The sequence below is a fragment of the Morus notabilis genome, unplaced genomic scaffold, assembly GCF_000414095.1.
Source record: "Morus notabilis unplaced genomic scaffold, ASM41409v2 Scaffold360, whole genome shotgun sequence".
Taxonomy (NCBI): domain Eukaryota; kingdom Viridiplantae; phylum Streptophyta; class Magnoliopsida; order Rosales; family Moraceae; genus Morus; species Morus notabilis.
The window spans coordinates 295,967-309,023 of NW_010367232.1; the positions used below are offsets into that span (position 1 = coordinate 295,967).

Consider the following 13,057-nt stretch of genomic DNA (forward strand, 5'->3'; position numbering starts at 1 on the left):
ATGATCGTGTCAGTAAAATGTCAGAAGATTTTGACGTCATTTTTATTTTATTTTATGTTTCAAAGATGAAAAAAGAGAAAATCATAAAAAAATAGAATATTCATCAAAAAATAGTGTCGCTTGTTGCATTAATTCCTAAAAATCATGTATTAATTTTAGAATTCGAAATGTAAATAAAAATGTGAATTTTTGACCCATTCCGGCACTTAACCACCCCACTGTGCGGGCCAGGAGCTTTCTTACAGTGTTTTTCTTTTTTCATTTTTTGAGGCCATTTTTGCAGGCATGCTTAGAAAATGTAAGGATCGTGTCTATAAAATTTCAGAATATTTTTACGTCGTTTATATTTTATTTTATTTTTCAAAGAAGGAGAAAGAGAAAATCATAAAAAAATGAACATTCATCAAAACATAGTGCCGCTTATTGCATTAATTCCTAAAAATCATGTATTAATTCTAGAATGCAAAACATAAATAAAAATGTGAATTTTTGACCCATTCCGGCCCCTAGGAGCCCCACTGCACTAGTCAGAGGTTTTTTTACAGCGTTTTTCTTTTTTCATTTTTTGAGGCCATTTCTATAGGCATGCTCAGTAAAATGTAAGGATTGTGTGTGCAAAATTTTAGAATATTTTGACGTCGTTTATGTTTTATTTTATTTTTCAAAGAAGAAAAAAATAGAAAATCATAAAAAGTGGAATATTCATCAAAAATGGTGCCGCTTATTGCATTAATTCTTAAAAATTGTGTATTAATTTTAGAATGCCAAACATAAATAAAGATGTGAATTTTTGACCCATTCCGGCCCCTAGGTGCCCCACTGTGCAGGCCAGGGGTCTTTTCACCGCGTTTTTCTTTTTTCATTTTTTGAGGCCATTTTTTGCAGGCATGCTCAGAAAAATGTAAGGATGTGCCTGTAAAATGTCAGAGTATTTTGACGCCATTTTTATTTTATTTTATCTTTCAAAAAACAAAAAAAAAAGAGAAAATCAAAAAAAGAGAATATTTATCCAAAAATGGTGCCGCTTGTTGCATTAATTCCTAAAAATCATGTATTAATTTTATAATGCAAAACATAAATAAATATCTGAATTTTTGACCAATTTCGGCCCCTAGGCGCCCCACTGCGCGAGTCAAGGGCTTTTTTACAGCATTTTTCTTTTTTTTATTTTTTGAGGCCATTTTTGCAGGCATGCTTAGTAAAATGTAGGGATTGTGTCTGCAAAATTTTAGAATATTTTGACATTGTTTACATTTTATTTTATTTTTCAAAAAAGAAAAAAAGTGAAAATCATATAAAAGAGAATATTAATCAAAAAATGGTGCCGCTTGTTGCATTAATTCCTAAAAATTGTGTATTAATTTTAGAATGCCAAACATAAATAAAAATATAAATTTTTGACACATTCTGGCCCCTAGGCGCCCCACTACGCAGGCTAGGGGTGTCTTTACAGCATTTTTCTTTTTTCTTTTTTTGAGGCCATTTTTTTTGCAGGTATGCTCAAAAAAATGTACGGATCGTGCCCGTAAACTGTTAGACTATTTTGACGTAACTTTTATTTTATTTTATTTTTCAAAAAGAAGAAAAAAAGAGAAAATCATAAAAAAATAGCATATTAGTGAAAAAATAGTGTCGTTTGTTGCATTAATTCCTAAAAATCATGTATTAATTTTAGAATGCCAAACATAAATAAAAATATAAATTTTTGACACATTCTGGCCCCTAGGCGCCCCACTACGCAAGTCATGGGTTTTTTTACAATATTTTTCTTTTTTCATTTTTTGAGGCCATTTCTTCAGGCATGCTTAGTAAAATGTAAGGATTGTGTTTGCAAAATTTTAGAATATTTTGACGTCGTTTATATTTTATTTTATTTTTCAAAAAGAAGAAAAAAAGAGAAAATCATAAAAAAATAGCATATTAGTGAAAAAATAGTGTCGTTTGTTGCATTAATTCCTAAAAATCATGTATTAATTTTAGAATGCAAAATATAAATAAAAATATGAATTTTTGACCTATTCCGGCCCCTAGGCGCTCCACTACGCGGGTCAGCGGTTTTTTTACAAAGTTTTTCTTTTTTCATTTTTTGAGGTCATTTTTGCATGTATGTTCAGTAGAATGTAAGGATCGTGTTAGCAAAATTTCAAAATATTTTGACATCGTTTTTATTTTATTTTATTTTTTAAAGACGAAAAAAGAGAAAACCATAAAAAATAGAATATTTATAATAAAAAAAAATGGTGCCGCTTGTTACATTAATTCTTAAAAAAAATGTATTAATTTTAGAATGCAAAACATAAATAAAAATGTGAATTTTTGACCCATTTCTGCCCCTAGGCGCCCCACTACGCAAGTCATGGGTTTTTTTACAATATTTTTCTTTTTTCATTTTGTGAGGCCATTTTTCCAGGCATCTCAATAAAATATAAGAATTGTGTCTGCAAAATTTTAGAATATTTTGACATCATTTATATTTTATTTTATTTTTCATAGAAGAAAAACGTGAAAATCATAAAAAATGGAATATTCATCAAGAAATGGTGCCACTTATTGTATTAATTCATAAAAATCATGTATTAATTTTAGAATGCCAAGCATAAATAAAAATGTGAACTTTTTGACCAATTCCGGCCCCTAGGCGCCCCACTGCGCGAGTTAGGGGCTTTTTACAACGTTTTGCTTTTTTCATTTTTTGAGGTAATTTTTGCAGGCATGCTCAGTAGAATGTAAGGATCGTGTCTGTAAAATTTCAAAATATTTTGACGTCATCTTTATTTTATTTTATTTTTTAAAGACAAAAAATAGAGAAAATCATAAAAAAATAGAATATTCATCAAAAAATAGTGCCGCTTGTTGCATTAATTTCTAAAAATTAGGTATTAATTTTAGAATGCAAAACATAAATAAAAATGTGAATTTTTGACACATTCCGGCCCCTAGGCGCTCCATTGCGTGGGTCGGGGTTTTTTTACAGCATTTTTCTTTTTTCATTTTTTAAGGTCATTTTTGCAGACATACTCAGTAGAATGTAAGGATCGTGTTTGTAAAATTTCAGAATATTTAGACGTCGTTTTTATTTTATTTATTTTTCAAAGATGAAAAAAATAGAAAATCATAAAAAAATAGAATATTCATCAAAAAATGGTGCCGCTTGTTGCATTAATTCCTAAAAATTATGTATTAATTTTAGAATGAAAAACATAAATAAAAATGTGAATTTTGACCCATTCCGGCCCCTAGGCGCCCCACTACACGGGTCGTGGGCTTTTTTACAGCGTTTTTCTTTTTTCATTTTTTGAGGCCATTTTTACAGGCATGCTCAGTAAAATTTAAGGATCGTGTATGCAAAATTTCAAAATATTTTGACATCGTTTATATTTTATTTTATTTTTCAATGAAGAAAAAAAGAGAAAATCATAAAAATAGAATATTCATCAAAAAATGGTGCCGTTTGTTGCATTAATTCCTAAAAATTGTGTATTAATTTTAGAATGCAAAACATAAATAAAAATTTGAATTGTTGACCCATTTCGGCCCTTGGGCGTCTCACTACGCAGGCCATGGGTCTTTTGCAACGTTTTTCTTTTTTCATTTTTTTAGACCATTTTTTTGTAGGCATGCTCAGAAAAATGTAAGGATCATGTCTGTAAAATGTCAGAATTTTTTGACATCATTTTTATTTTATTTTTCAAAGACGAAAAAAGAGAAAATTATAAAAAATAGAGTATTCATCAAAAAATGAAGCCGCTTGTCGCATTAATTCTTAAAAATCGTGTACTAATTTTAGAATGTAAAACATAAATAAAAATGTGAATTTCTGACACATTCTGGCCCCTGGGCACCTCACTACGCAGGCCATGGTTCTTTTGCAACGTTTTTCTTTTTTTATTTTTTTAGACCATTTTTTGCAGGCATGCTCAGAAAAATGTAATGATCATGTCTGTAAGATGTCAGAATTGTTTTACATCATTTTTATTTTATTTTTCAAAGACGAAAAAGAGAAAATCATAAAAAATAGAGTATTCATCAAAAAATGAAGCCGCTTGTTGCATTAATTCTTAAAAATCGTGTACTAATTTTAGAATGCAAAACATAAATAAAAATGTGAATTTTTGGCCCATTCTGGCCCCTGGGCGCCTCACTACATAGTATAAGAATACTTCCTTTTAAGGTTTTATTTGTCATCGCTTCTTAAAGTTTGCTAATGAGTTTTAATGACAAATTACCCCCAAGATACAACAAACCCTTGAACACAATATCTAGCAATAATATTGAGTTTCAAAACATTCAATTAAGTTTGTAAATTTTATGGAGAATTAATAAAGACGGATGTGCCATTTCATGAATGAATGCATCCTCTTTAAGCATTACAACCATTCACATAAAGGTACATTTTCAATGTAAATGTATTTTTTCATGGATTAATACACATACTATAATAGTTAAATCTATTGCTAGTTAGTGTGCAGATATGTATGAAAACATATCACTAATGGATGTAATGATTTGAGATGTTTCAGATTACATAACTTCATGAAAGCACTGTTTTTCTGCAGAATTTTCGCTGCAGCGGGTGTTTTCCCATTGCAGCGCGCAAACGGACCTGAGAGGCCTAAAAAAGGGCGCTGCAGCGCGAAGTTTTCTGCTGCAGCGCAAACATTTCAGCTGCAGCCGAAATATTGGCCGAACCAAACTGCACAGTTTTGTACAGTTTGTCCATTGCAGCGTTTATAAACCCGCACAATGCTTTTGAAGTCCCTTTAACACGAATTTTTCATATTTTAACACTCAAACAACTTGTAATCTTAATTAAGACATATTACAATCTCTCTAACCGTCCATCTGCATCCCCACTCGCGACCCTACTACACCTTGCGAACCCAGCCAAGCCGCCTCCCAATCACGCTGCCTACTTTGCGAACCCAGCCAATCGCGCCGCCTGCTTGACTTTATAAGTCGTTGTCTATTGTAATATTCTCGTCAAATATGGTGCCTACAAGAGCGACATACAAACACAACAATCATGTGAACAACAAGAATTAATTACGACGAAAGAGCTACATGCTATTACATTTGATGCTATATCAAAGAACCACCCCATCAACAGTAATATAATTTAAGAGAGAGAAAACACAACTAATTAACCAAGAAAGAAGATTAATTAGAAGAGATGATAAAAACACGCTGATTAAGAACATGCAATAAAACACAAGTAGAGATGTGATACCGTCGTACAAACATAAGCCTTAAAAGCGGGGGATTTTCTTTTTAAAAAAAAAAAAAAAAATAGGCAGTGACTATGCCAAGACTTGGTCAATGGGACACAATAGTTTAATACTAACTAAACCATTTCAGTAAAATATGAGACAGACAAAAAAAAAAAATTGTCAAGAGAAATGCAATGGCAGACATTATTTACGAGTCTAAAGAAGTTAGAAATAAGTCGCTTAAGCTGCTTGGAGCCAAATAAAAGCACTGAAAACTAAGCTCTAATAAGCATAAAAGAAAAAGAGGAAATCACTGCTACCTACATAGAGATTGTTCTTAGAGAAGTATTTTGCCATCAACCTATGGGTGTAGTCAGCTTCATAACTCTTGAACTTCTCGATGTGGTTCGCAAGATAAAGATCACTGAACAAATGCAGAAACTGTAAATCATCCGGCCAATGACTCAAAATTACAAATGTGAGAACTCCTTATATTCTTTCAGACACGCAATCAAATACAATATGTACTATGTCGAGACACTCAAAATTCTCATGGCTGAAACTAGAATAGGTAAAAAGATCCATGATAGAAAATCAACGTCTAGAAACAAATCAAATTTTAGGGGTAAAAACTTGTGACCGTATCTGAAACTTGGTAATATAATAACAGAATGTCTAAGAAAAGTTCTCAAGTATAAAATTTGACTTTATTTCTACTGTAGATTTCTTTGAATTCAATAAAAACTGGGGCACCCACGGAAAGTTTACAGTTATACAAAACAAAACATACAAGGAACTATACGATAATCACATCAGAATTCAAAATAAAACTACCCTCGGTTCAGGGTGTGAACTCTTCTTGTGTCATTAAAAAAATGATTCATTTTAGTGGGTTGCTTATAAAAATAAAGAAGCTTTATTGGAATAAGAATTTTTTCCTCAATTTCTTGGCACTATATATATATATATATATATAAATGTGCACAAAGGTAAGTGTTCTGATAGGAATATTTTTATGTAGACTTTTATAATCATAATAATTCATTCTATTATTAATTATAACATATTATTGGACAATTGTGTTATTAGGAATTTAATTATGTATGATATCAAATATCGGTCTATAATGGAACGAACACTCATTTTGTTGACTAGTTTGAGACCTATGTACTCCCTCTCTCATAAATGTTTTGGTCAGTCCATTGGATTAAATGACCCTCAACACAATTAAAATAAGCACCATAGACCATTTAAAATGTGAGCCCAAAATAAGAAAGCTAACGCGTCTATATATTTTGGGGTGTGGTCATTGGGCGAGTGCTTGGAGTATTGTGGTAGAGGGGGAGAAGGAGGAGAGCTTATTTGAACCATCAGCTCCAGCGATTTTTCGACAACGTTTTTACGGCCTACAGACGCTACCACGAGATAACTCACGTTCCACATGCTTTAATTCTCAATTGGTTCAATGTTTAGTTTCACAACATTTTCTCATAAGCATTGTTATCAAGACCCAATTAAAGGAAAAGAAAATATTGCAGCACATTTTCCTAAAAAAGATTGAAAAAACCTAACATTTTAGAAACACAATACAAATAAAATTTTGTAAAATATTCCAGAAAAAATACTGACTGAAAATTGGTAGCTACTTCAGGCTTTTTCTCGTCAAGATTGTTTTCTCGAGCGTCAACTTAACAAAGAAAAGAAGACCTAAATAAGAAAAGTTGCATAGACCGGGAGTATATATGTATATATATATATATATATATAGTAAAGTGGAGACAGAGAAAAACCTGGAGTTTAGGAGAGAGAGAAGAGTGAGAAGTAGGTTTAGTAGTGGTGGTGGGGGAGTTGTCGGAATTGGAGGCTGAAGAAAGTGATTGCGGAGAAGACGAAGATGGCAAATTTGCCATTGCAGGACTTGAGAAGGTCAATTGTATCAAGCTCAATTGTATCATAATAGAGATCAAAGCTTGTGGCATTGAAATTGATTTTTTTTTTTTTTTTAGTCAAGGCCAATGCAGTTTAAGGGAAAATATGCTCACTAGTTACACAAGCTCATTTATATCATTAATAGTTATTAATGATTGTGTTATTTATTCCGCCTCCTCCTCTTCCTCCCTTAATAATTTGGGATTCTTATCATCACGATTACTTTCCCATAAATTCAATATTTTCTTTCGATATTGTTGGCTTCTTTATGCATTAAAATTTTATAGAAGTTTGGTTACGATGAATAGGCAATTTAATTTTAAGGTGAAAATAACGGTACAACCTAAAAATTTGATATATATGTTGCTCAAATCTCAATCACTGTACGATGCCAAAAGAGAGAGAGAGAGAGAGAGAATCTATTAGCCATTCAATTGTAAAATTTTAGTAGAAAAAAGAAAATAGACGGCTGAAATAATTTATTTTCATCATCTAACGGCCAAAATAAAACTGCACGGTATACTAAAACTTCTATCTAACGTTAATAGTATACTTTTTCAAGTAGTTTCCCTTCTCCTTTTCAATTTTGACAAAATTTCAGTAATATATTGTAAACCCAAGAACAAGAAAACAAGATGGTTCTTCAGCTAGATTTTTTCAACCTCAGGTATAGATAATCTTTTCCATTTATGAGACAATAATGGAATTCTTCAATAACTTAATAAGCAATCATATCAAAAAAAGAAACATCAGAAAGAAACCATCGGATTGCTCTTCCTTCAAAGCAGTACACGCAATCTCTTGTTGGTTCATCCAAAGTTTAAGCCATCTAAAGGCAAAACTAATACGACAATATTTCATGTAGCTCAAGTAGTGTAGTTTTGCATCATAATTCTACTATCCAATAAAGGCATCTCTCAGACGAAAAAAATCACTAAAATGCTTGCTTGATTCACTTTTCTCTAGCCATCACTGCATCCCGATAGTCCATTAAGCTTAGGAAAGATATTCCTCCGTATTTGAGTACCAAATCATCCACTGAGAAATGACCCCTCATTTTAAGGACTGAAAACAAAAGTATGTAACAGTTGTTAAAGAAGCAACGTACAACTTACAGAACCAACAAAAAAAAAAAAAAAGGAACTCGTACAGTAGAACTACTATTTTACTCCCATCATTAGGTAGATTAGTTTTTGAACGGTCAGTCCTTGCAGGACCACATTAAAATTTACAGTGCATGGCACATAAGTCCTCCCACTCGTGAAAAACTAATCTAATGGTTAAAATTATAGTTCCTACTGATAAGAAAATAACAATTCTTACTACAAAAGTTTCAAAAGGAAAAAAAAAAAAACAAAAAAGGAAAAAGAGGATTTTGTGATTTGGTATGGAATCAAACTATGGCAATAAGATCCCTTTATGAAGCATCGAATCATATCAAATTATGAAAAGTATGGCCGTTTAACAAATATCAATAAAATTCTAGCAGTTCAAATTATCAAATAAATAAAACGAAACATTATACACATTGAAAAGGACAAACCTAATGATTGCTTGCTAGTTTGTTTCGTATCCAAAGTAAGAGCATATATAACAATCCTCCCAGCCGGTTCATACATGACTGATGAATCCACATATGTGCTTTACTGAGACGTAGTCTAGTTATCATGTTCAACTTCGGCTATAGGTTCATGTCGATTTCCTTAGAAATGTTTGATTTCAATTTTTTTTCCTCACATGTCTCATCATTAAGCTGTGTAGTATGTAATAGACGTAAGTTCAAAGTCATCAATAGCTGTAGACAGCTGGAGTTCATTGTGAGTGTTTAGAGGCCATTGTAAGCTCGTGTCCGTTTCCTAAGTCTGGCTTATCTCAATCATAGCATTTATTGTACAACATTTTACAAGAATGGGGGAGAAAATTTGAGAACTTTACTTAACCATTCTTCTTCGGAAGGTGCTTTCCGTTTGAGATGTTAGACGGGGTCTCATTAACAGTGACTGATTCACTGCTGTTCTGGTCTTCAAAAGCCTTCACTGTGTCTGCATACGATCGCATACACGGCCATCTGCAGAAACAGAGCCAAACTTTGATTAGATTCTGTAAATCCAAATAAATTATCAGTTGATTGACAGGATCTTCAATGTGCTTTACCTGCTTGACTTTATAAGTTCATTGTCTATTGTAACATTCTCATCAAATACGTTGCCTACGAGGACGACAGACAAATGCAACAATCATGTGAGCAGCAAGAACTAGTTATGACGAAAGAGCTACCACATTTGATGATATAGCAGAGAAAACCAATGCATCAAGTGCAGAAGACATAATTTAAGAGAGAAAGAAACCAATAAAGAAGATTAATTAGAGGGGATAACAAAAACACCATAGATTAAAAACATGCACTAAAATAAGTAGAGATGTGATACTGTCTTACAAACACAAGCCTTCAAACTTTTAGTGATTAAGCCAAGACTTAGTTAATGGCATACTGTAGTTTTCAGAGAAAATCACTATGACGAAAATTTTCTACCAACAAAGCATTTTAGTAAAATATGAGACAGAAAAAAAAAATGATGGTCAAGAGAAAAGCAATAGCAGACATTTACTAGACTAAAGAATTCAGTAATAAGTTGCTTAAACTGCTTGGAACAAAATAAAAGCACCAAAAATAAAAGCAGACATATTTCTTGAACTTCTCGATGTGGTTTGCAAGATAAAGGTATCTGAAAAACTGCAGAAACTGTAAATCATCCGGCCAATGGCTCAAAATTAAAAATGAGTGAATTTCTCATATCTTTTTAGACACCCAATCAAAGACTACATGTACTATGTAGAGACAGATACTCAAAAGTCTCGTGGCAGAAACTAGAAGAGTTAAGAAGATCCATGAAAAAAAATCAACTTCTAGAAAAAAAATCAAATTTTAGCGGAAAAAACTTGTGACCACATACAAAACTTGGTAATATAATAAAAGACGGCCTAAGAAAAGTTCTCAGATATAAATTTTGACTTCATTTCTACTATTTGCTAGAAAGCGCCACTCATGGTGCAAAACACAGAACTATAGGATAATAACATCAGAAATCAAAATAGAGCTATCCCCAGATCAGGGTGGGAACTCTTCTAGTGTCCTTAAAATAAAAAAATAAAAAAAAAAGTTTCATTTTAATGGCAAAGAAACTTTATACAAATAAGAATTTTTCCTCAATTTCAGAGCAATATTCAAAAGAAAAAAAAATGGGGAGAGACAGACGTGCACAAAGATAAGTGTACAATTTTCTAACTAAATTTTACTCATAAGAACTGTTAAACGAAGGTATGAAGATCCCAATTAACGGAAAGAAAATTATTGGAACACATGTTCCCAGCAAAGATTTGGAAAACCTAACATTTTAGGAGCACAGTAAGAAAAAAATTTTGGTGAAATATTTCAGAGAAAATACTCACTGAAAATTGGTAGCTACTTCAGGCGTTTTCTCGTCGAAATTGTTTTCCCCAGCGTCAACCTAACGAAGAAGAGAAAGCCCGTAAAAGAAAAACTGCATACACCACATATATACAGATATATATATACACACACACACACACATATATATAGATATATTTATATACACACATATAGGTGGAGTAGAGACGGAGAGACAAACCTGGAGTTTAGGAAAGAGAGAAGAGTGAGAAGTGGGTTTAGTAGTGGTGGCGGGGGAGTTGTCGGAATTGGAGGCTGAGGAAAGTGATTGCGGAGAAGACGAAGATGGCAGATTCGCCATTAGAGAAGTTGACGAGCTTGGAAACCGGAAGAAATCGCATCTGTATTTTTTCTGCGATATGCCAGTGTGATAGACGCGACCGTTCACTTATTCGAGTTTAGAATTCAAATTTTATTAGAGTAAAAATTTTTAAAAACAACTCCATTTAATTTTTTTATTATAATAAAAAAAAAATTTTAAAAATTATATCTCAATTTAAATTAAAAATTTAAATCAACGAACTAAATATATCTAAAAAAAACATAAAATAATTGACACATGTCATCCCTAACCTCTAATAATTGATAATTTAATCCCTTTTTTTTTTGGTTTTGACAAAAAGACTTCCAACTTTTTAAATTGATACAATTAAAATATTTCTTTAAATTCCGTCCAAATAATAACAGGAGGAGAAGTCACGTGACCCTGTAGGACGTTAGAAAGACCAGAAATTATCCTAAAATTGATTTAACCCACAAATTACTCTTTATTTATTCGGTTCTATCTTCATTTTTTAGAATGAATTAGGATTTGTTTGTTTACACTTAAACTCAAAAAAATTTAAATTCAAGTTACAATTTTATTTAAGTTCATATTTTTTTATAAAATTTGAGTTTAAACTTAAATTTTAACTTGAGTTTGGAGTTAAAATCTGAGTTCGGAGTTAAAATTTGAGTTTAAATTTCTCATTCAACTCAAATTCTTAAATTCAAATTCAAGTTAATGAACAATATTTTTTTTATTTTAAAAACGCTATAACTTTTTCGTTTTAATTCCGATTAAGATAATTCTTTTTTTATGCGTTCACAATAAAAAGATGAATAAAACCTCACCTATATACCCTATTAAAATTTTCCATCATCATTGAGTTTTTATTAAAATACTATCTAAATACAAACTCAAATTTTGACTCATCCAAGTACAAACTCAAAAAGATTCTTATCTCAAACCATAACTCAAATGTACACAACCAAACACAAACTCAAGTTACAACTTCAACTCAAGTTATAACTCAAATTCAACTCAAAATCTACACTCAAATCACCATAACTTAAAAATACAACTGAACAAGCCTTTAGGGTTTCAAAAAGAAAACCAGACTTTTAAATCCACAATCCACTAGTTCATCATCTTCTTCAACCTCCGGCTTCCTTTTCTCCCCCACTACTTTCACGATGAGATTTTCTAATAAAATCTCAAACGAAAATCTCCGACGTCTCCAGCCCGTGAGTATTTCTTAATGTTGAAAGATAATTAGCCAAGAAAATATACTAAAATCATGAGGGTTTGAAATATCTAAATCAGGAGATATTGCTCCAGAATCATTCTCTGTTGAATAACAAATTTCAAGTTATCATTCCACAAAGAAAAGAAAAACCAAGAAAAATCATAAAAAGAGCAAGAAATGATGGGCGCATTTAAAATTAGTTCTAAAATGATTTTATTTTTTGTATGAAAATGAAAATGAAAACGTTTTTAATCTCAGACATAAATCATTTTTGAAAATGCATTAGTACTTTTATTAAGAGATTATTTTTAGTGTAAAACAATCTATTAATGTTTCTCTTTCTCTCTCTGCTTGAGAGAGGAGAAAATAAAAATGAAAAATGAAAAAACAACTAAAAGTCATTTTTTATTTCTCTCATTTTACACTAAATTAAAAAATTATTTTCATTTTCATTTTTTATTTTTATTGCGCCAAACACTATTTTAAAAATATTTTTATTTTTTCTTTCTCAAAAAACGTAAAAAATAAAAACAGGATCAGTTCTAAATACGACTTGTAAGTTTTTTTACAAAATCATGTTCAAGTACTTGTTTTTAGGAACTCAAGAAAAGGAAGATGGTTAGTTCAAGAACCGGAGCAAATCACCTGTAGAGGCGGATTCCTCTGAGGGCAAGGGAAGGCAGGGAGAGAACTTTGCTCTCGTCCAGCGGAAACCCTAGCATCCGAGGCTGACGGATAAGTAAACAAAGGCAGAACTTGCCGGCAGAGTTCAACGCCGTCGAGAACGCGTCACAGCAATCGTCTTCGATCGGCGATGACGGCGAAGCTTAAGCTCCTTGCGTTGGTTGGTGAGTCCAGTTCCTTTCTGCTTTGATTCCTCTCTTTTGGTGTAGTGATCCCTAGACGCAAGAGTACGCCATCACGGCCTTGCTCAACCTCTCTTC

General features: G+C 32.0%; 1 protein-coding gene across 4 annotated transcripts; it reads right to left on the reverse strand.

Annotated features, from left to right (window-relative positions):
* Positions 1 to 7,944: 7,944 nt before the first annotated feature.
* On the reverse strand, positions 7,945 to 10,950 carry LOC21393301. 4 transcript variants are annotated; one of them, XM_024174774.1, is made up of 4 exons: positions 10,787 to 10,950; positions 10,587 to 10,645; positions 9,077 to 9,204; positions 7,945 to 8,201 (listed from the first exon to the last, which is right to left on the reverse strand). In XM_024174774.1, exons 1-4 carry the CDS (start codon positions 10,904 to 10,906, stop codon positions 8,089 to 8,091), a joined length of 420 nt encoding a protein of 139 aa, XP_024030542.1. In that variant the 5' UTR covers positions 10,907 to 10,950; the 3' UTR covers positions 7,945 to 8,088. The 4 variants fall into 4 exon arrangements, 2 of the variants coding, with proteins under 2 accessions (XP_024030542.1, XP_010110381.1); XM_010112079.2 differs by having other exon boundaries at positions 9,072 to 9,204; XR_002903452.1 differs by lacking the exon at positions 7,945 to 8,201 and adding an exon at positions 9,291 to 9,345 and having other exon boundaries at positions 8,598 to 9,204.
* Between the last annotated feature and the right edge of the window lie 2,107 nt (positions 10,951 to 13,057).

Coding starts and splice junctions, on each gene's coding strand:
- LOC21393301 (XM_024174774.1), bottom strand. CDS start 10,906: ATGGCGAATCTGCCATCTTCGTCTTCTCCGCAATCACTTTCCTCAGCC. Junction 10,646..10,786: donor CTCTCTTTCCTAAACTCCAG/GTTTGTCTCTCC, acceptor CTTCTTCGTTAG/GTTGACGCTGGGGAAAACAA. Junction 8,202..9,076: donor GCACCTTCCGAAGAAGAATG/GTTAAGTAAAGT, acceptor TTTTGTTTTCAG/TCCTTAAAATGAGGGGTCAT.